The sequence below is a fragment of the Rana temporaria genome, chromosome 6 (assembly GCF_905171775.1).
Source record: "Rana temporaria chromosome 6, aRanTem1.1, whole genome shotgun sequence".
NCBI lineage: Eukaryota > Metazoa > Chordata > Amphibia > Anura > Ranidae > Rana > Rana temporaria.
Genome location: NC_053494.1, coordinates 26,786,452 through 26,811,427, shown reverse-complemented (window position 1 = coordinate 26,811,427; position 24,976 = coordinate 26,786,452). Strand labels below are relative to the sequence as shown.

The window sequence follows — 24,976 nt, the reverse complement described above, 5'->3', positions numbered from 1 at the left end:
CTCCGGTCACCCTGAACTCTGCACTCCCTGCCAGCTCGACACGCCACCCGCTACTCCGCCAGGTATCGGCTAAGGCATCGGGAGCATGTGTGCGAGTACAAGTACTCGCGCAAATGCTCAGTATCGGTCCCGATACTAGTAACGGGACAACCCTAATAATAACCAATCCACTTCTACCTTGTTCAATTAAGCTTTGACAATAAAACCTGGAAGCTGATTGGTTACTAGGCAGAGCTGCACCGGAAGTTGCATTTGATAAGCAGCTGTGCAAATATTGTGTGACATAAAAAGACTGCAACAACTACCATTTTATTCTCCAGGGCCTCTGCGTTTAGAAGTTATACAATGTTTGGGGGTTCTAAGTCGTTTCCTAGTAAAAAAAAAGAAAAAGAGAATAATAATCTTTACTTATTTTAACATGTATGAGAAAAATGTCAAAATTTCTTGTGGTGCCAAAAGGTTAAAGTATTGAAGCCAAAGGACAAGCATGACAGTCAGTGAATTGGCATTTCTAGGAGAGAAGGACAGCTGAGGATTCCACATTACTCTCATATTACTGGTTCCCTTTAATATGACACAACAGATACATCCCCAGGGACTATGAGGTCTACCATTGGAATCAATGAAGTTCTGCTGTACATTTGCTCTGTTAAAATAAAAACACCTTGCTAAGAGCAGCCATATAATGCCTTCCTCCTCGTCCTTCTCCATAGATCTCCCATCCCCCACCCATACCACCAAATCCCTGTCTGTGAGCAGCATCAGCAATCCTTAGTATCGGCGATCGTCTCCAAAGCCTGAATCGGCGCTCCACTTAGTCCCCTCTGCCTGGGTGTACTGTACTTCATTACCTTGCAGAAGCTGCTCTCCTCTTCCGGGTGTAGGAAGATGGCCGCGCCCAGCGGTGTATAACAACACAGGTGGTTTGACATAACAAGTGAGTTCTCTCATTTATTCTGTTTTATAGAAGCAATTTTTTATTTTGTTGGGGTGTCGTGTATGTTGCAATTGTTAAAGAGAACCAGTCACAATTATAATACTCGGGAAAATAGGTGTACACTCAATGGCTAAAATCTCCCATGAGCTTTAACCTTTAATTGTCATTTTAAAAGTCACTTTCGGTCTCCTTAAATCTGCAGGTTTCATAAAAAGAATAGCTGAAGATCCCTGTCATGAAGGTCCCGATCCTGGCACTTCCTGCTATGGGTGACAACCAGGGGTGTTTGGATCGCTGTCTGAACCCAAGTGAGCCTGTCAGGAAGCTGTCACTTGTACTCGGCCAATCACTGTGACCGGGGCGTTCTTCTGCCCGCAGCTGCATGTAAACAAGGGGCATGCACAGGGCTTTTTTTCAGGTGGAACTCCGTTCCACCACCTCTGGCTTTTTTTCAGGTGGAACTCCGTTCCACCACCTCTGGCTTCCACCACTTCTGGCAGAAGTCCGGTTTCTGTGTTTACAAGTAACAGCTCTGCACTCTGTGTGCATCCCTTCTGAACTCTGCACTCTGTGGGCCGGATTCAGAAAGAGATACGACGGCGTATCTCCTGATACGCCGTCGTATCTCTGAGTTCGGCCGGTCGTATCTATGCGACTGATTCAGAGAATCAGTTACGCATAGATATCCCTAAGATCCGCCAGGTGTAAGTGTCTTACACCGTCGGATCTTAGGCTGCAATTCCAGGCTGGCCGCTAGGTGGCGCTTCTGTATATTTACGCGAGGAATATGCAAATGAGTATTTACGCCGATTCAGAAACGAACGACCGCCCGGCGCTTTTTTTTTTACGTCGTTTGCGTTAGGCTTTTTCCGGCGTATAGTTACCCCTGCTATATGAGGCGTAGCTAATGTTAAGTATGGCCGTCGTTCCCGCGCCGAGTTTTGTAATTTTACGTCGTTTGCGTAAGTCGTTCCCGAATACGGCTGGACGTAATTTACGTTCACGTCGAAACCAATGACATCCTTACGACGTCATTTAGAGCAATGCACACTGGGATATTTTACGGACGGCGCATGCGCCGTTCAAACAAAACGTCAAATACGCAGGGTCAACCCAAATTTAAATAAAACACGCCCCCTACATCTCCATTTGAATTACGCGGCCTTACGCCGCAACACATTTGTTACGCCGCCGTAACTAAGGGCGCAAGTTCTTTCTGAATAAAGAACTCGCGCCCAAAGTTAGAGCGGCGTAACGTATCGGAGATACGTTAGGCTGGCCGGAAAGATACGCCATTGTATCTGAATCCGGCGCAGTATGTAATGCAATCCTGGTATTTAATGCCCCTTTAAGACCCTCCTACTTTTTGTGAGGCGTATGCGGGGGGGGAGGGTTTTGGGGGGGTCGTGGTTGAGTTCCAGCACCCATTGTTTGAGGGAAAAAAAAGCCCTGGACATGCATATGAGCAGCTGCGGCTCAGTGAAGAGGAAAGAGGTGATCCCTGGTGCCCCACATCTGTATTATGCTATAGCAGGTATATGGAGATAGTGGACCTCCAGCTGTTGCAGAACTACAAGTTTTGCAACAGCTGGAGGTCCGCTAATTGCATATCCCTGTCCTATAGTATTGATAATAGTGGCAACCTCAGGAGCTTAAACATGGGGGTGGGAGCGAAACATATTTGGGGTGTGGCCTGGTTGGGGTCCAGGCGGAGGTTGTCACTCTTATCACTGCTATAGGATTACACGGATGTGCGGCCCCAGGGATCACCACTTTCCTTTTCCTTGAGCTACAGCAGGAGCCAGGAAGGGCTTCATACCTTGCCAGCACTCCCAGCAGAAGAATCCACATATGTACCCCATTCCAGATGAGCCTGAGCGGCACACAAAGAAACACTATGGATCACATATAGGCAGCTGCGGGTGGGGGAATCCCTTGCGTGCAGATGCTTGGTCCTGTACAGATGACAGCTTCCCGGGTGGCTCTCACACTTGGGTTGCAGTTGGATCTGAAAATGCCCGAGCTCCATCTTTAGTGAAATACTCTGTCCCTGTCTCTAACTTTATGCTTCTGGGTTGTCACCCTCTCTCAGTGTAGACTGTATACCAATCAGCCATAACCATAACCACCATGACCACCCACCTAAAATTGAGTAGGCCCCCTTGGTCACCAAAACAGCCCTTCCCCCGTCAAGGCAAAGTACCATCCAAATGAATGTCAGGACCCAAGGTTTCCCAGCAGAACATTAGTCAAAGCATCACACTGCTTCCACTGGCTTGCCTTCTTCACATACTGCATCCTGGTGTCATCTCTTTCCCAGGTAAGTGACGCACACACACACCCAATCATCCATGTGATGCAAAAAAAACCACACAATTCATCTGTAGCGCCCCCTTACTTTCAGTATGGGCCCTACGCTAAAGTTAGTGGGGAATGGGAGAGTTACCTTGCTCCCATTCACTATTTGTTTAAATTTTGGGACTTCTGTCATTCCAGAAATGTCCACTGGGTCAGTCTGTGGTTCAGGGATGCAATGTCATTCCTGGCCAGCAGTTGGCGCCAGAGGGGTTCTGGCAGAGTAAGTTTCTCCAGCAGCCAATCAGAGGAGCTTTTTCCCTCGTGGGACGTGCTGGAGAGGAGTATACCTGTGACAGGTGTCATGTGTTCTAAAATCTTCGCGGGGTCCCCGTTCCAGGTGCGGCATCCACCTTCAGGGTGCGCGCATCCATGGACCCCGCCGGCATGGCCTACCTAGCCATAATTGCAGATTGGCTGGGTTCCCGATTTTATTGAGAGGATCCCAGGCTGGGTGCCGTTCGATTGGGGAGTCGGTTTGAGGAGGACCCGGAGGCAGGTCGTCCAACAGAGCCTGAACAAACCAATTGGGGACCAGAGTACTGACAGGTATGTTTGCTGTCATCTGGCGACCGATGCAGAAATCTACTGGGAGGATTCGCTCCATCTATCTAGCTTAGTTATTGTAATTGGCCTGTGGCAGAGGCCCATAGCCGGGTCTGTGAGAGAGGCCTGTTCCTCCCAGAAATCCTAAGTGACATCTCGGCTGCCAGGCCTGTAAAAAAGGGTCTGTCCGGGGGCACTTTACCCACTCAGTTGGAGTGGCGACGAGTTGCAAATTGGTACTACGCAGAGCAGTACTGACTGCTCCATTTAATATCCAGGCCTGATATTGCAAGGTTCTTGCTCTCTCTCTATTCATCAACTTTGTCCTTCCCAATTTATGTTGATGTTGGCCGTGTTGGCCTGGAAAATAAAGCATTGGAAAAAACCTTTATTCACTGTCTGGACCTTTCGCTCACTGTTTGTTTCTGCAATTGCACCCCTGGGCCATATCAAGGTAACTCAATATGCCGATCCCAAAAACAAACCAGCGGCTCCTTCGGGGGTGAGCGCTACACATCAAACCAGGCCATCTTCTTTCATTGACAAAAAGAAAAAGGGTGATCTCACATCTTACACATCGAGGCTTAAAGCCTCGATGTGTAAAGAAAAACAACTGTGATTTCATACCGCGCTATAAATATACAAAAATCATGTATTTGTGATGAATATCAAGTGAATATAATATAAACAAAAAAGTTCAATGACCCATCACGGATTAATTAGACCCACATAAAGTGCTGGTAATTCTTCTATATATCAAATGTGACAGTGAAGAAAACTTATATGGCTAATGTCTCCTGCATCTCCTTCCACCAACTTCTAGGCAAATGTCCTACTCGCCAGACAAAATTGACACCCATGACAGGTAGTCAAAAACAGCAAGACAAAAGGATATCCAAAGAAACGGCAGCTCAGGGTTTGGCACAATACCCAAATTTGAAATGGCATATAAATCAAAGAGACAAGAACAGAAGCTCCTCATAGTGCAGTATCATTTAGAAAATGTATTAAAAATATACTGGTTGCACTTGCATAAGCAGAAGATAAAATTGCGTTTGTAAAATGGCAGGGACGCCGACAGCGTTCCGCCTGCATTACGAGTAGCAGGAGCGACGTAGCGAGTATCACAGGACCCAACGTGTTTCGTCAGCAACGTCTGATGTCATCAGGGGTCAGACGTTGGTCCAGTTCTTATGCTCACATGCCCATTGTAGGTGCTTTTAGCTGTGGACATGGATCAGCATGTGGGCACCCTGACCGGTCTGGACTATGCAGCCCCATAGTACACAACAAACTGTGATGCACTCTGTGTTTTGGTGCCTTTCTATCGGAATCAGTATTGACTTTTTCAGCCACTTGAGGCTGCTACAGTGGCTCTTCTATTAGATCGGACTACACAGGCCAGCCTTTTGCTCCCCACGTGCATCAGTGAGCTGTTGGCTGCCCATGACCCTGTTGCTGGTTTGCCATTTTTCCTTATTTGGATCACTTTTAGTAGGTCCTAACCACTGCAGGCCAGGAACATCCCACAAGATGGAGATGCTCTGACCCAGTCGTCTAGCCATTACAATTTGGTAATTTCTCAAATCCTTACACGTGCCCATTTATTTTATTTGTTTCCTGCTTTTAACACATCAACTTCAAGGACATCATGTTTACTTGCTGCCTAATATGTCCACCCACTTTCAGATGCCATTATAACATCAATGTTATTCCCTTTACCTCTCAGTGGTCATTATGTTATGGTTGATTGGTGTGGCAGTGAGGATGCACAGTCCAAATGTTCACCAGGTTCCAGCACACTCCTTCCAGCTTCCACTCATTGAGGGTGCTTAGTTGAAACACCCTCAATCGCATCAGTAGTTGGTGCATTCAGCATGGCTGCTGGTGTTAATGAGCCCATGCCCACTATATTTTTATAAAGTGTCACAGCTCTGATTTACTGCCATGTTACAGAGGCATACACCTAATCTTCTATGTCTGTGTGTTTTTTTTTCCAGTCTCAGAATGGACTTCCTGTGGCTTTTCATCCTCTATGTGTCTGTTCTTGTTCTCTGTGTTTCTGCTTATTGCTGCTTGTCAGGAAGATCCAGGAGCAGACTGAACAGTGTGTTCTACAGAGCTGAAGAGGTGAGATACGTTTTTTCCATAACAACATAAGAATAGTGTCAGACAGATATTTTGAACACAAGAAACTTTTATTAATCAACATATAACAAAACATCTGTCCTTGCCGGTGGTAGTCAAATTCATTCTATCACTTCTCTTTACCGCTTTAAATTAATCAAAAGGGGGGAAAAAAATAGCCCTGACATCTTCAATTTATGTTGGAGGTGTACTCCTTGCAGTGCTTGAACTAATGTAACCACTGGGTATTGGTAATAACCACAATAGATGGTGCTGTATAAAGAAACAGGTGAAGGGTCCTTGCACACAGGTGCCCTGAGCACACACAATATTTATTCTGAATTATTTCCCCTACTGGAAGCATAGGTACTACATACAGCCACCCATAGACCTGAATGGTTGGTTGTGTGTGGATGAACTTAGGTGTAAGCTGGTACAGTTTTAAACGCTTCTATAGCATATGGTGTAGTGGTTAGCACTTTCACCTAGCAGCAAAAAGGGTCGCTGGTTCAAATCCCGACCACGACACCATCTGCCTGGAGTTTGCATGGGTTTCCTCCGGGTACCTCCGCTCTCCATCCTGACAAATTGAGGGGGGGGGGACAGCACGGAACACGGGGGGGAGAGAGAGGACAGCACGGAACACGGGGGGGAAGAGAGGACGGCACGGAACACGGGGGGGAAGAGAGGACGGCACGGAACACGGGGGGGGAAGAGAGGACGGCACGGAACACGGGGGAAAGAGAGGACGGCACGGAACACGGGGGAAAGAGAGGACGGCACGGAACACGGGGGAAAGAGAGGACGGCACGGAACACGGGGGAAAGAGAGGACGGCACGGAACACGGGGGAAAGAGAGGACGGCACGGAACACGGGGGGAAAGAGAGGACGGCACGGAACACGGGGGGAAAGAGAGGACGGCACGGAACACAGGGGGAAAGAGAGGACGGCACGGAACACGGGGGGAAAGAGAGGACGGCACGGAACACGGGGGGAAAGAGAGGACGGCACGGAACACGGGGGGAAAGAGAGGACGGCACGGAACACGGGGGAAAGAGGACGGCACGGAACACGGGGAAAAGAGAGTACGGAGCACGGGGGAAAGACAGCGCGGAGGGGGAGAAGACTTGCAACTCCCCTGCCTGCCCAGGTATCGGCTAAGGCATCGGAGCATTTCCCCCGAGTACTCGGGGAAATGCTTGGTATCGGTACCAATACCGATAATAGTATCGGTATCGGGACATCCCTAATTTAAACCTTTAAAACAACAAGGGTACATTTTTTTTTTTTTTTTTTTTTACTTAAGCGTTTTTATTAGGAAAAGGTAGTTTACAATACAAACTGGTATCAAATATAAATCAGTGCAAAAAAGATGAAAAAATTATACTTCAGACAATATTTTACAATGATGTACCCATTGTTGTGAACAAACTCAATCAAACTCCAAGTACTTGGTGTGGTATGAGTCCAGTTTCTAAATGAAAAACAGAACCAAACAGCGACCAAGACAAGACCTCTTGGTGAACTTTTTGCTTTCTACAGTTTTCTGCATGGTATCACATTTTGTGGGCTGAGCAGGGTTTGGCTGATGCTGCTAAAGCTAAATGGGAATAAAAAAAAAAAGTGCCTTCTGTAAAGAAAAGATTGATACATGCCAGTCCGCCACTCCTCAAAGAGCTAAACTGGCTAAAGAATCTTCAGCGTCCAACGTATTTCCTGGAGTGTCAGATGCCTAGTCTCCCGCTGCACGCTGTGGCATTGATGTAGAGGTCAGTAGATGAGTCCATAGCACACTGCAAGGGACCAAGCTGAAGATTCTTCTCCAGCTTAGCATTTCAAATATAGGCAGTGAGGACAGCAAGGCAGGCAAGTATTAACACTACTTTATATCAAGTCCCCCTTTTTTCTTTTTCCCATCTTAAATATTTAATCTGGCGAAAGTCGCTTTCAAGTGTAGAGATAAGATGATGCTTTATCAGACCTTTGTAGATCCCATTAAGACCCAACACACAAGAAGTAAAAATGTGCGTGTCAAGTTAACGTGAAGTCTACCACTCTCTGATCCTTCAGTTCTGAACAACCAGATCCTCCTTGTGTACCCATTTCGTGAGCAACACCAAGCTGGAAACAGATATTCATTTCCATATGTAAAGCTGAACCCCTTTATATTTGCAGGCACTTTCCAATGTGTTACCAACATGGCTGCACAGTCGTCTTACCAGCTGCTTCTATACAAGGTATGTTATGTAAAATTTAGATTGTGTTGCACATTTACCGGGGGGTCATATCACTTTTTCCCTTCCTACTTTTTTTTTTTTTTTTATTATTTTAGGTTAAAACATCTACTGAAAATGTGTACGTGGTATTGAACATGTTAAAGTGGAACTGCAAGGAAAACTTTTTTCAGTTTTGAGTAGAATGTCTGTCTTAAAATTTGTTAAAAGCCATTTGTTTAAAAGCCAATTATCCCTAAATCCTTGTCCTAGAGATGCTTGTCACCAGGATAGGAAGTGACAAGAAATCTCTCTAGTGGTAACGCAGACTAGAATAAAAAACATTTTTACGATAAAGGGGTCTATCAAAAGTTGACAGCAAACACGTTTCGGGGTCAAACACAAATCCCCTTTATTGGGGTATAGATTGGAGAGCAATCAGGACAGTTGGTTGATTTTGCTCATTAGAATTGTCTGCCACAAGTTCTAAGTCATCCGCACATCTTGCCTGGTGATAGCATTTAAGTCTAAAAAAAAATCTTAACTGTCCTGCATGCTTGTTCTAGGGGAGCTCATTAGATAGCTGTTGCAGGATTGGGATGACAGCTCTGGAGTCTGCACCAAAATAAACAGTCAGCAGTGGCAGGTCCTGTTTTTTATACTCGCAGGTTCTCTTTCCTTTATCCACATAGGGTTGTTTATTATGCAACTTGTCCAAAACCAAACTCATAATATTTCCTTCCCCTGACTTCTCTGTCAAGAGCAATGGCACAGCCATCAACCCATCCCCGGGTGGGTAGGTGTAGTCCTGGACTCTGAAATCTCTATTCGGCCCCTCATCCAATCACTTTCCAAAGCTTGCCGCTTCCACCTCCACAACATCTCCAAAATATGCCGCCTCCTAATCGATGACACCACAAAACTCCTAATCCACTCCCTGGTCATCTCTCGCCTCGACTCCTCTGACTCCCTCCTCATTGGCGTACCTTTACCTTTTAAATAGGCTACCCCAGGGGTCAAGTCCTGGGGGAAAAAAGTGTGGGAACTCCCACCCAAGATCCACTCCCCCACCAAAAAAAAAAAAAAGATACGCTTATTTGCATAATTACTAAACCGCATGTTTGTTTTTGTTTTTTTGATCCACTGTACCTTAGTAATCCTTTATGTTACTGGCCGCTTCCTGTATATGGATTCATAGGGTAGTGTGCGGGTATTCCGTCACTTCCTCGATGCCGCAATGTCTCCTGGGAGCTTTTGTCATTGTTCCCAGGAGACATTGCAGAGGTCTGCCGCGAGTTATCGCGGGAACTTTAAGCAAGTTCTTTCTAAATCCTGCGATAACTTGTGGCAGACCTCCGCAATGTCTCCTGGGAACAATGACAAAAGCTCCCAGGAGACATTGCGGCATCAAGGAAGTGACGGAATACCCGCACACTACCCGATGAATCCATATACAGGAAGCGGCCAGTAACAAAGGATTACTAGGGTTCGCCTGCCCCTGACAGTGACTCGAGCTGGGCATCGCCGCTTAGTGAAGGATTGGCTCGGGCGGCTCGGCTGCTCTAGTCCTGCAAAGGGAACTGAGTTCCTGCTGTGAAAAAAGTGCAGGGACTCCATTCCCACGCGTTACCGCAGGACTTGAGCCCTGGGCTACCCCCCCTTCATGCTGCTGCCAAACTCATCCACCTTACCAGATGTTCACTGTCTACTACTTCTCTCTGCCAATCCCTCCATTGGCTGCGACTCACCCAATAAATTAAATTAAAAATACTAACAATATCTTACAAAGCCACCCATATTTCGCCCCTTGGCTACATCACTAACCTAGTTTTATAACTCCCAAGACCGCCTTCTCTCTAGCTCCCTCGTCACTTACTCCCATGCTCGCCTCCAGGACTTTTCCCAAGCTTCTCCCATCCTTTGGAATTCCCCACCCCAATCTGTCCAACTTTCTCCAACACTATCCACTTTTGGGCAATCCCTGAAAACGATTTTTTCAGAGAAGCCTATCTTGCCTCCACGTAACAACTATACTTTTATTTTCTTCATCGGTTCATCCCCTACAGTTATTACCTTTTTTGTATCACTCGACCCTTCCTCCTAGACTGTAAGCTCTAATGAGCAGGGCCCTCTGATTACTCCTGTATTGAATTGTATTGTAACTGTACTGTCTGCCCTCACGTTGTAAAGCGTTGCGCAAACTGTTAGCGCTATATAAATCCTGTATAATAATGAGACTTCTGTTACTTTGCCTTTTAGAAGTTCAGCTTTTGTGGTTCTGCACTTGGTTCTGGATGCAGCAGTGTTTGCGGAATACACCTGGGAGGTGCTGGACTACAGCCTGGAGATGGAACAACATTGGATGTTTGTCTTCCTGCCCTTTGCCTTAATCACTGTGAATCTCTATTTCTTTTACAAATGCTGCAATTCTGATCCAGGTAAGAAAGCACAGTTTGTAAAGCAGGGAGAATATTCTATAATGTGGAAGCCACCTACTACGTTGTCCACAGTTTGTGTATATCTGACAATCACATCTCTAAAACTATGGGAATTGATATGGAGTTTCAACAAGATTTGAGGTGTTTTTGTGCCCATTTAGTCATCCAGAAAATTTGTGAGGTTGGGTACTGAAGTTGGGAGGACCTGTCACGCAGTGAGCATTCCAGTTCATCCCAAAGGTGTTCAGTAATGTTGGGATCAGGGCTCTATGCAGGACACTCGAGTGTCCCCGCACCATGCCATGACTTTATGGAGCTGGCTTTGGGCAGAGGGACTGGAACAGAAATGGACCTTCCCCAAGCTGTTCCCACAATGTGGAAGCACACAATTACTTAAATGTTCTTTGAATGCCATAGCATTAAACTGGTTGTAAAGTCAGAAGGTTTTTTATCTTTATGCATCTTCTCTGTCCCGCAATGTCCACGAGTTCCTCGGCCATTCAAGACTCTGCTCCTGATTGGCTGGGACACAGCAGCAGCACCATTGGTCAGTTAACAAAAACCCGGGGAATGCCCAGGGAAAAACCAAGCCTACTTACCGACCAGCTTGCAGAAAACCAATTAACCTGTCTACAGTATGCGTTAAAAACAGGGGTTCAGTCCGCACGCATTTGCAAACGCATGCGTGAGCCACAGAGCCGCGCCAAGGCACCCTGTAATCTGTGGTCCTAAGGCCCGGTACACACGGGCAAACATGTACGATGAAACCGGTCCGTCGGACCGTTTTCACCGTACATGCCTGCCAGAGGGCTTCTGTACGATGGCTGTACTAACCATTGTACAGAAGTCCACGCGTAAACAATACGCGGGGCGTGTCCGCGTCGTCGCCGCGGCGACGTGGGCGGGCCTGCCATTTAAAGGCTTCCACGCATGCGTCAAAGTCATTCGACGCATGCGAGGGACGGCGGGCGCTCGGACATGTACTGACGACCGTACATGTCCGAGCGGGCAGGATTCCAGCGGACGGTTTTAAAACACGTCCAGGAATATTTGTCTGCTGGGAAAAGGCCCGGCGGGCAAATGTTTGCTGGAATTCGGCCCGCTCGCGCCTACACACGACCGAACATGTATGCTGAAACTGGTCCGCGGACCAGTTTCAGCATACATGTTTGGTCGTGTGTACGGGGCCTAACACTAAACAATGAGTGTCCCCACAGTGGAGGCACATGCATTTAAATGGATAGACGGGGGCAGGTGAACTGAAGGGAAGCCACCCCTCCTTAAAGGTACATGAGCACACCAAGCACCCAGCATGTAGCACAATGGCTGCAAAGGTGTTGGTGCACTGATGGACCAATATAAACACCACAGGGGAAGCATAAACCTGTGGTCAGTTAGCCAATCAGGAGAGAGGGAGGCGGGGCTGAACCAGGGCTCCGTGTCTGAATGGACACAGGGAGCTGTGACTTGGCTCGGGTGCCCCCATAGCCAGCAACTTTCTGTGGGGGCACTGAACAGGAGGGAGGGGCCAGGAGCTCCAGCCAGGCACCCTAATAGAGGAGGATCTGGGCTGTTCTGTGCAAAACCACTGCATAGGGCAGGTAAGTATAACAGGGGAAAAAAAAAAAAAAAACTTTACAATCGCATTAACAATACCCTTTACTGGAAATGCCCAAACTCAATTGATTTAAAGGGGTGTTCGCATACTTTTGGCCATATAGTATAGTTCCTTAGCTGCATGCAAAGTCCAGGTCAGACAGCCAATGAAACTGGATAGATGTTAGAACTGATCTGCATACTTTTGTCATTGACTCAGAAAGGACTGAAGTTTTAGATCAGCATAACAGCCAGTAAAGAAGTATTTTCAAAAGGTGAGCTCAGCAATGGTAGGAAATGTATGTATATTCTCAGCACAGTTTTCCTAAGAGGCTGCTGGTTCCTTGTTAGGAGCTAGTAGGCAGGTGACACAGGGAGCAGGAAACAGTGGAGTCCTCCTAGGCCATGGTTGCTCAACCTATGGCCCTCCAGCTGTTGCGGAACTTCAAGTCCCATCATGCCTCTGCCTTTGGGAGTCATGCTTGTAATTGTTAGCGGCTTGCAATGCCTCATGGGACTTGTAGTTCTGCAACAACTGGAGGGCCACAGGTCGAGCACACATGTGGACCTAGGCTATTCAACCATAGGACTGGCAGGACAAAATATTGCATCTATTAGCAAGACTCTGGCTTCTACACATTAGGTTGGAATTGCAGAGAAGTGGACAGATTAGAGAAGAAATGCATTTTAGTTCATGCGCAATTATGTTAACTACTGTTTTTTTGCTGTCTGTGTACCATAGGGGAAATTTCCCTTCCCTGGAATGCAAACACACCCGCACTTCCTGGTCGCGTCCCCTGCGTGCACGGCATTGGCCGGATGTACATGCAGGAAGGGAAGTGACGCGGCGAACGGCTGGAAGTGTTGGGTGGAGCGCAGAAACGCCCACACTTCCTAGCTATGGGACAGCGTGCGGTCCACCCGGCGCACCTGGCAAGGCTGGGTCCCCACATTATGCATATTGGATGGCACCTATCGTCCGGTAAGATTGCACCCCCTTCTATTAATTTGTGGGGAGAGTGCTATGGAGGTGAGATTTGGCAATTTTTTTTAGGGGGGACTTATACCCACATTAAAGCGGGAGTTCACCCAAAAATCAACTTTCTGCAGTTAGATCCAGCATACTGCTGACATCTGCAGCATGCTTGTCTTTTTTTTTTGGTACTTATCGTTTTAGCCGTATCTCTTCTATGCCTCCGAGCGGGGATTACTTCCTGGTATAGTCGTTCCTGAAGACAAGCAAGTTGATTGACAGCCTTCGATAGCGCGTCACGGCTTCCGAAAATACACACGAGTGACACTCGGCAATTTATGGCGCCTGCGCAGTCAGCTCTACACGGCAGGCGCCGTAAACAGCCAAGTGTCACCTCGGCTATTTTCGGAAGCTGTGACGCGCTATCGAAGGCCGTCAATCAACTTGCTTGCCTTCGGGAACGCCCATTCCCCGCTCGGAGCCATAGAAGAAATACAGCTAAAACGATAAGTACCAAAAAAAAAAAAAAAGTTGTCAGTTGTCAGCAGTATGCTGGATCTAACTGCAGAAAGTTGATTTTTGGGTGAACTCCCGCTTTAATCCCAGCACAAGATTTGGCTCACCCTTGGGGGGACTTATACCCACACCTATCCCAGTGCAATATACACCCATGAAATCTTGATGGGAGTTGTTTATTTATTGATTGATTGATTGATTGATTTATTGATCAATTTTGATACACTGGGCGGAGCTAGTTCACACAGATGGGTGTGACCTATCTGGGTAAGTGTCACCTGGGGTGTGGATACGTAAATACATATAGGGGTAACTAGGAGGGACAAGCCATTGACCGTCTAGGCTCTGAGGAAAAGGGTACGCCCTTGAAACGTGTCAGCCATTTGGGGTAATATCTGGATCCCCTCAACATCAGGTCCTGTCTGCAGGTGTCAAGGGACGCAGTCTGACCAATTGACAACCCTTTTTACATGCTCATTTGTGAGTATATATATTGCTTTTATGCTTTTAATAAAATATTTTACCATTGGTAATGCACAAGGTCGGTGCGCCCTCCTTTCTTCCTTTTCCTTCACTTCCTGTCCCAGAGATGCAACAGGAAGTTAGAGGAAATCTCCGAAAAGCAAGGAGGATTGCCCTCTTAGACAGTTGTCCCCAAAACAGGTGTCCCCATTGGGAGATTTCCCCTCACATCTTGTTCTGGGACAACTATAAAACTTGGGGACTCCCCTCATTTCTTTCTCAGCGACAGTGGCCACCAGTAAAATGTATACTAGTGAATCTCTCCAATGGGGGCACATATCTATAAAAACTTGAAAAAGGGTCTAACCTTTCCCCACTCCATTCAAAACGAAAAAACTGAGACCCAGATTCACGTCCAGCGGCGTATCTCTGTGTAGGCGTAACGTATCCGATTTACGCTACGCCGCCGCAACTTAGACGGGCAAGTGCTGTATTCTCAAAGCACTTGCTCCGTAAGTTGCGGCGGCGTATCGTAAATCGGCTGGCGTAAGCCCGCCTAATTCAAATTTGGATCAGGGGGGTGTGTTTTATGTAAAACTACTGTGACCCGACGTGATTGACGTTTTTGCGGAACGGCGCAAGCGCCGTCCGTGGAATTTCCCAGTGTGCATTGCTCCAAAGTACGCGGCAAGGACGTCATTGGTTTCGACGTGAACGTAAATGACAACCAGCCCCATTCACGGACGACTTACGCAAACGATGTAACTTTTTCAAATTTCAGCGCGGGAACGACGGCCATACTTAAAGCGGGGGTTCACCCTATAAAATAAAAATAAAATTTTTTTTTTCTTCTAGCCTAAAATTCGGCATTGTAGCGCGAGCTACAGTATGCCGGTCTTAATTTTTTTATCGCCGTACTCACAGTGTAATCGTACATCGTAGATTCCGACTGCCCACGGGGAATGGGCGTTCCAATCCAGACGGAAGGTGATTGACGGCCGGCTCTGGCGCGTCACGCTTCTCCGGAAATAGCCGAAATAGGCTTGGCTCTTCACGGCGCCTGCGCATAGTCTGTGCGCAGGCGCCGTGAAGAGCCGAGACCTACTCCGGCTGTCTTCGGGGAGCGTGACGCGCCAGAGCCGGCCGTCAATCACCCTCCCTCTTGAAAGGAACGCCCATTCCCCGCGGCAGACGGAATCTACGATGTACGATTACACTGTGAGTGCGGCGATAAAAAAATTAAGACCGGCATACTGTAGCTCGCGCTACAATGCCGAATTGTATGCAACAATGTTGTTCTGCAGGGTGAAACACCGCTTTAACATTGGTACGCCGCACTTATGCCTCATATAGCAGGGGCAACTATACGCCGGGAAAAGCCTAATGTAAACATTGTAACTTTACTACGTCGGCCACGTGTACGTTCGGGAATTCGCGTATCTAGCTAATTTGCATACTCAACGCGGAATTCGACGGAAGCGCCACCTAGCGGTCAAAAAAAAAATGCAGTTAAGATCGGACGGCGTAAGAGACTTGCGCCTGTCGGATCGGATGGATATCTATGCGTAACTGATTCTAAGAATCAGGCGCATAGATACAACGGGTCGGATTAGGACTTACGACGGCGTACATGGCGCTGCGCCGTGGTAAGTCCTTTCAGAATCTGGCCCTAAATATTTTACCTGGAGATATACTTAAAGTGAATTGTGATTGGTTGCTGCTGCACTGCAGTACTGGTTATTACCAGGCTACGGGACTGCAAACAAAGTCTAGATCTGCAGCAGGGTCATGTAAGAACACAACAATAGGTTAATTAATTTCCCTTTTCTGTGTTTTAGGGACGGTGACAAAAAGCAACGAGGCGTTTAGCACTGAGATGTACCAATATGACAACGTCATGTTCCATCAAGGGAGAAAATGTCAGACGTGTCTCCTGATGAAGCCAGCCAGATCAAAGCACTGCGGTGAGAACCTTTTATCTGGAGAACAAAGAATTTAAAGAGAAAAATTGCAGGCAAGGTGATAGCAGCCAGTCACTCATGTCAGCCAGAGAGCAGCAACACTGATATTTGCACTACACAAGTACCAATAGACATCAAAAGGGAGCCAGGACTTCAATAAGGCACTATTCCTATTGCTAAATTGTTTTGCCATCCTCTTCCTTGTACCTGTTAAATAACTGACCCAGAACAAATATGTGCATATTGGGTGTCCCGACATTTCACTGTCTGCGTACTTGTTCAGGATGGTCACATGCTAAGCTGTGACCATAGTATACATTTGAGTCCACATAATACACGACAAAATGGAAAAAAAAATGGCATCAGTCCCCCCCCAAATCCATGCCAGTCACTAATGCAAGCACGCAGCCCAGCAGGTCAGGAAAGGGAGGGGACGAGCGAGAGCCTCCTTCCCCCTGAACCATACCAGGCCACATGCCCTCAAAATTGGGGGGGGGGGGTGCTTTGGGGCAGAGGAGTTGATGTATACAAGGGCCTCTTCCCTACAACCCTGGCCGGTGGTTGTGTGGGTCTGTAAGTGGGAGGATTTATTCAGAATCCAGACTCCGCCTCCTCCCCCGTGTGAATGAGTATGGGGCACCCCCTGTGCTGTCATCGGCTGGTGATGCTGGATCACCGACGTCACAGGGGGCGGTGCTACAGGTGATGTTGCCGGGTGGCCCCGTCCCTTACCTATTTAAAAACTGTCAGACGACGGTGGCCTTCGGCACAAGCAGAGCTTTTTCTTTTTTTCTTTTTTTTTTTTATCGGTGCAGCGGTTGTCGTGATTGACAATGGATCTACACCCGGGACATTGTTTCTTTTATTTTTTTAACTTGTCAAAAACTTGTGTAGTGTTTTTACTCACTCTTTTGGAGACTGGGTAGGGGAACCCCATACTCGTTCACATAGAGGGGGCAGGATCTGAGGGGGTCTCCTTGTTAAAGCTCCCTGCCCGCAGACCCCCACAACCACTAGCCAGGGTTGTGGGGAAGAGGCTCTTGTCCCCATCAATATTGTGGCAAGGTACTTTGGGGGTCGGGGGCAGAGCTTTGTATGGTTGAGAAGGAGGGGGGCACTCACTTGTCCCCTCCGCTTCCTGACTTGCTAGGCTGCATGCTTGGATAAGAAGGGTCTGGTATGGATTAAAAAAAAAAATATTTGCCTGTGTGTTTTTTCGGGTTTTTTTATTGCCGTCAAGTATTATTTTTACATTCAGCTGTCACCGTTGTTTTTTTTTTTTTTAGTTTACTAAAAGTCAGCAGCTAAAAAAGCTGACTTTTAAAAAACCGACACTTACCTGTCCCACGGTCCAGCTATGCGGCCACCCAGAGGCTTGCTCCTCTCCCCCTTCTCTTCTCTGCGCCGTCATAGCAACTGTGGGCACCCAGCCATGACAGCTTACGGCTTCACAGCCGGGAGCGCACTGCGCAATGCGCGAGACGTGCTGCGCTCTGCTATTGGCCAGCCGATCTTCTGGGACCTGTGTTGTGTCCCAAGAGATCACTGACAGGGAGGGGCCACCTAGGGTGAGATAAATAAACTTCTCCCATTTATGGATGATGGAGTCCACGGTGCTCATTAGGAACTTTAGAGCCAGTTCAGTTCTGTGTGCTTTTTTTTTTTCTGCACAAAATGCAGGCACAGTGTTTTCCATGTATTCCAAAGGCTCCAGTTCACACCATGCGGTCAGTTTCCAGTCAGTTTCTGCTTCTATAAAGTAAAATGAAGGAAAACTCCCCTGAAGTGGAAATCTGAGGGGGCGTTGGCTATTTTCTTTGTTATAAATAGTAAAAACAAAGGCCCAGATTCTCAAAGGGCTTACGACGGCGCAACGCAATGTACACCGTCGTAAGTCCTAATCTGGGCCGTCGTATCTATGCGACTGATTCTTAGAATCAGTTACGCATAGATATCCATTAGATCCGACAGGCGTAAGGCTCTTACGCTGTCGGATCTTAAATGCAATTTTTTTGTTTTGCCGCTAGATGTCGCCTCCGTCGTTTTCCCAGTCGAGTACGCGAATTCCCGAACGTACGCGCGGTCGACGCAGTGAAGTTACGACGTTTACGTTAGTTTTGCGCGGCGTAAAGTTGCCCCTGCTATATGAGGGGCAACCAATGTTAAGTATGGCCGTCGTTCCCTTGTCGAAATTTTAAAATTTACGTCGTTTGCGTAAGTCGTCCGTGAACGGGGCTGGACGCCATTTACGTTCACGTCGAAACCAATGACGTCCTTGCGACGTCATTTGGAGCAATGCACCCTGGGATATTTTCCGGACGGCGCATGCGCAGTACGTTCGGCGCGGGAACGCGCCTAATTTAAATGCTACATGCCCCCTAACCAGCTAATTTGAATTAGGCGGGCTTGCGCCGGGTGATTTACGCTACGCCGCCGCAACTTTACAGGCAAGTTCTTTGTGAATAAAGCACTTGCCTGTAAAACTTGCGGCGGCGTAACGTAAATCAGATACGTTACGCCCGCATAGTTTTACGCCCATATACGAGAATCTGGGCCAAATTGCTTTAACCCCCTTTTCTATGATCTTTTTAGGTAAACTTCTTTATTAGCTGATGATAATCTCTTTTGACTCCTAACTTTTTGTTTGGTGGATTTGTTTTATGCTAATTGCATTGCTGTGTACTCTAAAGCCCCGTATACACGGGCCGAATATGGGGCAGCATCAGCTGTTGCGATAGAAATCGGCCACCATTTGGCCCCGTGTTTACTGCAGCTGGTCCAACAGCTGCCGGCCGTTCCTGTCGAAGGGTCATTACCGAAGAAGGTCTACCGATCAACTCCTGATCAGCGCAGTCCGCCAATGGCTGACAGTGCTGATGAGAGTGTTTTGGGGGGGGCGCAGAGCCTGGACCGACTTCTGTGACGTCAGCAGAGAGCGGACTTCAGCCCACTCTCTCCTTTCAGATCACAATAGAACAGCAAGGGGGGGGGTCACTGTACTAACATCGGATTGTTAGTACAGCCTCTCTGACCTGAGGTGTCAGTTGTCTTTTGTCCAGCCCGCTAGGTTGAACCAAAAAACAACTAGCCGTGTGTACTAGGCTTTAGTTGGTGTGTAAGAAGCCCTGAATAAATATGAATGTATAAATATGATAATCTTCTTATAGGTGTATGCAACGTCTGCGTGCAGCGATTTGATCATCACTGTGTGTGGGTAAACAACTGCATCGGAGCCCAGAATATCAGATACTTCTTCCTCTACCTCGTCAGTCTGTCTTTCACAGCTCTGTCAATGGCTGGAGTCATTGCAGGATTCCTCCTGCAGGTGGTGCTGTTGTCACATATGATGCATGCAGCCTATAAGGACATGGAAGGCCACGAAGAGTTGGTTGGCATCGTTTTCATCATTCAGGTAGGTTGCATGAGTTATAAGTGTAAAAATAAGTGCAGCGCTAATAAATTGTCTCAGCATGAACTGAGGCTAACAAAATTGTGCCAAGTTTACACTATACGTGAACCACTTGGATGGTGAAAAAAACAACATAATCACAAACAATATAATATGCAAGTGTTAAATACTAGGAGCAAAACTTAAAAGAACATATTATTATTTTTTTTTTTTTTTTCTTGGATGCATGTGTTATAAATGGCATACAAATCTATTAATGTGTTAGTCCAGTGAAAAATGTTTTGTTTTTGGGGAAGTTGGGACTAGAAACTTTGATAAAATGAAAAAAAAATAATAAAAGGTTTATTGGAGAAATAAAACGCAAAATAACACAAAAAAAGCAATACAGATAAAGTACTGCCAAGACAGCCTTACACAAACATCAAGCATTTGCCAATAACACTACATGTGTCATTAAATAAGCAGGGCTCAAAATTTCAAGTCCTGAGCTACTAGCCAGGCCTCAAGGCGTACTTGCCACCAGTTGCCCCGCCCAACCAGTACCATATCCCACCCCTAGACACGCCCTCATAAATTATCTCATTAAATGACACTTAAATGTTTTATGCAGAATCCAGTTATAAAATAAATATTAACAACAACTTTATCCATGCCCAAAAATGCAGCCTACCAATGCAGCACGTGTCCCCATATCGCAGCCACGTGTCCCCATATCGCAGCCAGATGTCCCCATATCACAGCCAGATGTCCCCATATCGCAGCCTACCTGTGCTGGGTAAGAGAGAGGAGCCACCGCCACCGCCTGGTTGTTCAAAGCACGGGGAACAGATTTCAATTCAATAGCTGTTTTCCCTGCACCGAGCGTCATATACAGCCCCTTGCCCTTGTCCGGGAAACTTTGATAGACAGATCACGCATCCAATCCTGGGATGTGTGATCTGTCTATCAAAGTGCCCAAACAAGGGGGAGGGGCTGTATATGGCGCTCGCGGCGGGGAACACAGCTATTGAATTGAAAGCTGTAATGTTCCCCGCACTTTGAAGGACCAGGCGGCGGCGACATCAGCGGCAACACGACTCTCCTCTCCTTGCTCGCCCCCCCTGTCCTCAGGCAGCCCACACTCGCCAGCCCTCAAAATGTACTCGCAAAATGCGAGCAGGCAAGTGTAAATTTTGAGGGCTGGCGAGTGTGGGCAGCCTGAGGACAGGGGGGGCGAGCAAGGAGAGGAGAGTCGTGTTGATGCTGATGTCGCCGCCTGGTCCTTCAAAGTGCGGGTCCCTCAAAATGTGCGGGTCCCTCAAAATGTACTCGCAAAATGCGAGCAGGCGAGTGTAAATTTTGAGGGCTGAAATAAGCACAATAATCGAAACGTATTAAACCTCGTCCACATAACGGTCAGAACAATTACCGCCCTGATATAAACATTCAGGGGTGTATCTCTCACCTTTTGGCTTCTGCTGTAAAGCATACATTTACATTATATAGTCAGAGAGATCCAGCCTAGCCAATGAGTACTCTGTCCATCACCAGTTCTAACAGACTCCAGCCTGGGGTATCAAGCCAGGGACCCCATAAGTTGTCAAATTTACAGGGACGCCCCCTATGTTATTAGATATACTTCTCTAATAGAAGGGTTTCCCCTATACAGTGTACCCATTCTTTGTGAGGAGGGTCAGTAGACTTCCAGTATCTGAGTATCACTCTCCGGTCCTGAAAAAGAGCTCTCTCATGGGAGTCGGCAATGGCAAGTAATCTAAAATGCCAAAGAGGCATGGTTTAGGGTCATGTGGTATGGAGGCCTGAAACAGTGTTTATAGTGTTTTAACACATCCACCCAACAGAGATGCAATTTGGGGCATCTCCAAGTTAAGTGAATCGGGTCCCTGTGGTCCCTTAAACACTTGCCACAGATAGGGAAGTCTAGAACAGTGGTCACCAACCCTGTCCTCAGGGCCCACTAACAGGCCAGGTTTTATGTATTACTTGGGGAGATGCAGACTAGAATACTGCAATCACTGAGCAGCAAATTACTTCACCTGTGATGTATGGCCTGGCCTGTTAGTGGGCCCTGAGGACAGGGTTGATGACCACTGACCTAGAATGCCCAGTAATCTGGCTGGCGTGAAATGTGCCCTCACGAGTAAATACAGTTGCATAAGCCTCTGTTCCACATTAAAGGGTTTGTAAAGGTAAAACATGTTTTCCTTAAATAGCTTCCTTTACCTTAGTGCAGTCCTCCTTCACTTACCTCATCCTTCCATTTTGCTTTTAAATGTCCTTATTTCTTCTGAGAAATCCTCACTTCCTGTTCTTCTGTCTGTAACTCCACACAGTAATGCGAGGCTTTCTCCCTGGTGTGAAGAAAGCCTCTTGAGGGGGAAGGGGGCGAGCAGGCAAGTCATGACACTCTCTACTTTGCAGATAGAGAAAGGAGCTGTGTGTTAGTGGGCGTCCTGACCCTCCTGCTTGCCCCCTCCCCCCTCAAGAGGCTTTCTCCACACCAGGGAGAAAGCCTTGCATTACTGTGTGGAGTTACAGACAGAAGAACAGGAAGTGAGGATTTCTCAGAAGAAATAAGGACATTTTAAATACTGGGAGATTGCTAGATTGGAATTTCAGTCAGTGGCGTCACTAGGGTTGGTGTCACCCCCACCAACTATAGTCCCCCCCTCAGTACAGACCCCCCTCCCGCAGTATAGATGCCCTCCCTCAGTATATAGACCCTCTCCCCCTCACTAAAGACACTCCCTCTATCACTACAGACACCCCCACCTCAGTGCAGACCCCCCACCTCAGTGCAGACCCCCCAACAGTACAGACAACCCCACCTCAGTGCAGACCCCCCCCCCCCCCCCCATCAGAACAGACACCCCCACCTCAGTACAGACACCCCTCAGTGTTAGTGGTGACCCCTCTGGTGGGTGTCACCCGGGTGCGGCCCGCACCTGCCTAGCAACAACACTGATTTCAGTGAAGTGAGTTTGTGCACCTAATCCTCCACACATCAGAATTGATTGTGTTGTGTTTGTGTTTCCCCAGCACCTCTTTCTGACCTTCCCGCGGATTGTCTTCACCCTGGGATTCCTGCTCATCCTTGCTCTGATACTTGGCGGCTACACCTGCTTTGTGTGTTACCTCTGCATCACCAACCAGACCACCAACGAGTGGTACAAGGCCCGAGGGCTCAACTCCTCTTCATCTGCTAGGACTTACTCCAGAGGCATTATGGGTAACCTGAAAGAAGTTTTCCAGCCTTATACCAGTCATAGAAAGAAGAGATGAGACTGTCCTAGAGTGACTGCAGTGTTCAAAGGGCACCTGTCACACACATTATGTAGGATGCTTGGTATGAACCAGCACTCAGATGAGTGCCACAATGACAGTTCTAGTTCCTAGTCAATGGATGGGGCTAAAGTACTTGGCCTTCACACAACATGGCTGCTACAGCTGGGGAAATGGGAGCATAATAATCTTCCTAAGGCTCCTTTAATGCTTTATAGCACTGACCAGCACCAAGAGCTTATGCATTAAATGCCCACAGTGCAGCATGATAAAAAAAATTACCGTAGGGAAAAAAATGTTTATAGCCAACTATCAATTGTACAGTTGAACCTCGGATTTCAAACATACTCCGTTCCAGGAGAATGCTCGTAATCCAAAAAACTTGCATATCAAAGCGAGTTTTCCCATTGAAGTCAATGGAAATGAAAATAATTTGTTCCGCATTGATTTTAATGGGATGCAATACCGAATGCGGCCAGAGGTGGAGGGACACCAGAGCGCCGAAAAGGCCTGAGGACACTTTGGCACATTTCCTGCGCCCCCGTACCTCAGGCCAAATGAGGTACTGCAGGCCTATTTTCGGCTTCTGTGCCCCCATACCTCAGGCCAAATGAGGTACTGCAGGCCTATTTAGTTAGAATTTTGCTCGTCTTGCGAGTCAGATTTTTTTTTTTTTTTAAATGCTCGCAAATCAAAACGCTCTCAAACCAAGTTACTCTTAAATTGAGGTTCCACTGTACTAACACCACCTTACCTTGTAAGATTATGAGCATTTATAATTCAACATGTGGTCAGACTTTTACATATAATATGGGGTTGATTTACTAAAGCCTACTTCGGGGGCGACTCGGCCAGGCGACATGAAGACAACATCTAAGGCGACTTGCAAAATGACTTCTGTATTGAAGTCAATGCAAGTCGCCCCGAGTCGCCCCCGAAGTAGTACAAGAACCTTTTTCTAAGTCGGAGCGACTTGCGTCGCTCCTATTAGAACAGTTCTATTCACTAGAATGGGACGCGACTTGTCAGGCAGCTGCGTCGCCTGACGAGTCGCCCCAGTGTGAACCGGGTCTTATTGTCAAAGCTTAATGGAAGAAGCTGATTGGCTACTATGCACAGCTGCACCAGATTCTTGCACCAGTTTTAATAAATCTGTCTCTGTGACCAGAAGAATGTGGACACTCTTCCAGAATATTGAGTTCAGGTGTTTGCGGTGAAGGATATTGGTAATGATACAGCTATATTCGGTTTACAGAGCTTTAAGCACTTCCCGCCCGCGCTGTAGCCAAAAGGATGGCTAGAGCAGGCTTACTGTACCGGGAGGGCGTCATAATGACTTCCTTTGATTGCACTGCCAGGGCGACTCGCTCTGTAATCAGCAGTTCTTCGGGCTCAGCTGTTCACAGATGGGGGGTAAAGGGCCAATCACAGTGGCCCTTTACCATGTGATCAGCTGTGTCCAATAACAGCTGATCATGATGTAAACACAAGCCAGTCATCGCCATTTCTTTCCTCACACTGACAGCGTGAGGAGGGGAGAAGAGAGCCGATAACTGTCTTGTGTGTTAATAATCTTTAACTGATTATCAGTGCAGTCCAAACAGTGCCCATCAGTGCCTTCATATCAGGGTCACCTATCAGTTCTGCCTCATCAGTGCAGCCCCATCAGCACACATCAGTGAAGGTGAAAAATTACCTGTTTGCAACATTTTATAACAAACTAAAAAAAGATAATTTTCAATTTTTTTTTTTTTTTGTTTAGCAAAAAAAATAAAATACCCAGTGGTGATTTAAATACCACTAAAAAAAATATCATATAGGTACAGTGTTGCATGACTGCGCAATTGTCATTCGAAGTGTGACAGCTCTGAAAGCAGAAAATTTGGCCTGGGCAGGAATGAATGAATGAATTGTATAGCGCTACACATGGGAACTGAATCGCCTCTGGGCGCTTTTCCAGCCAGTGTCTGCTTGTCTGGTGCGGTCATTTTACCCCGTAGGATCTCGACATGCTTGGGACACACAGTCATACACACAGATATACATATATATACTAGGGGCCAATTTTGGACCAGATCCAATTTACCTACCAGCATGTCTTTGGAGTGTGGGAGGAAACCGGAGTGCCCGGAGGAAACCCACGCAGACACAGGGAGAACA

The 24,976-nt window shown here is 47.2% G+C and overlaps 1 protein-coding gene across 1 annotated transcript; it reads left to right on the top strand.

Moving 5' to 3' along the window:
- The first annotated feature begins 766 nt into the window (after positions 1–766).
- Positions 767–23,150, top strand: ZDHHC4 (zinc finger DHHC-type palmitoyltransferase 4). The gene is made up of 7 exons (XM_040356507.1): positions 767–937; positions 5,839–5,968; positions 8,142–8,203; positions 10,439–10,617; positions 16,003–16,128; positions 19,293–19,537; positions 22,574–23,150. The coding sequence occupies exons 2-7, from the start codon at positions 5,846–5,848 to the stop codon at positions 22,814–22,816; spliced, it is 978 nt and encodes a 325-aa protein (XP_040212441.1). The 5' UTR covers positions 767–937; positions 5,839–5,845; the 3' UTR covers positions 22,817–23,150.
- Positions 23,151–24,976: the final 1,826 nt, after the last annotated feature.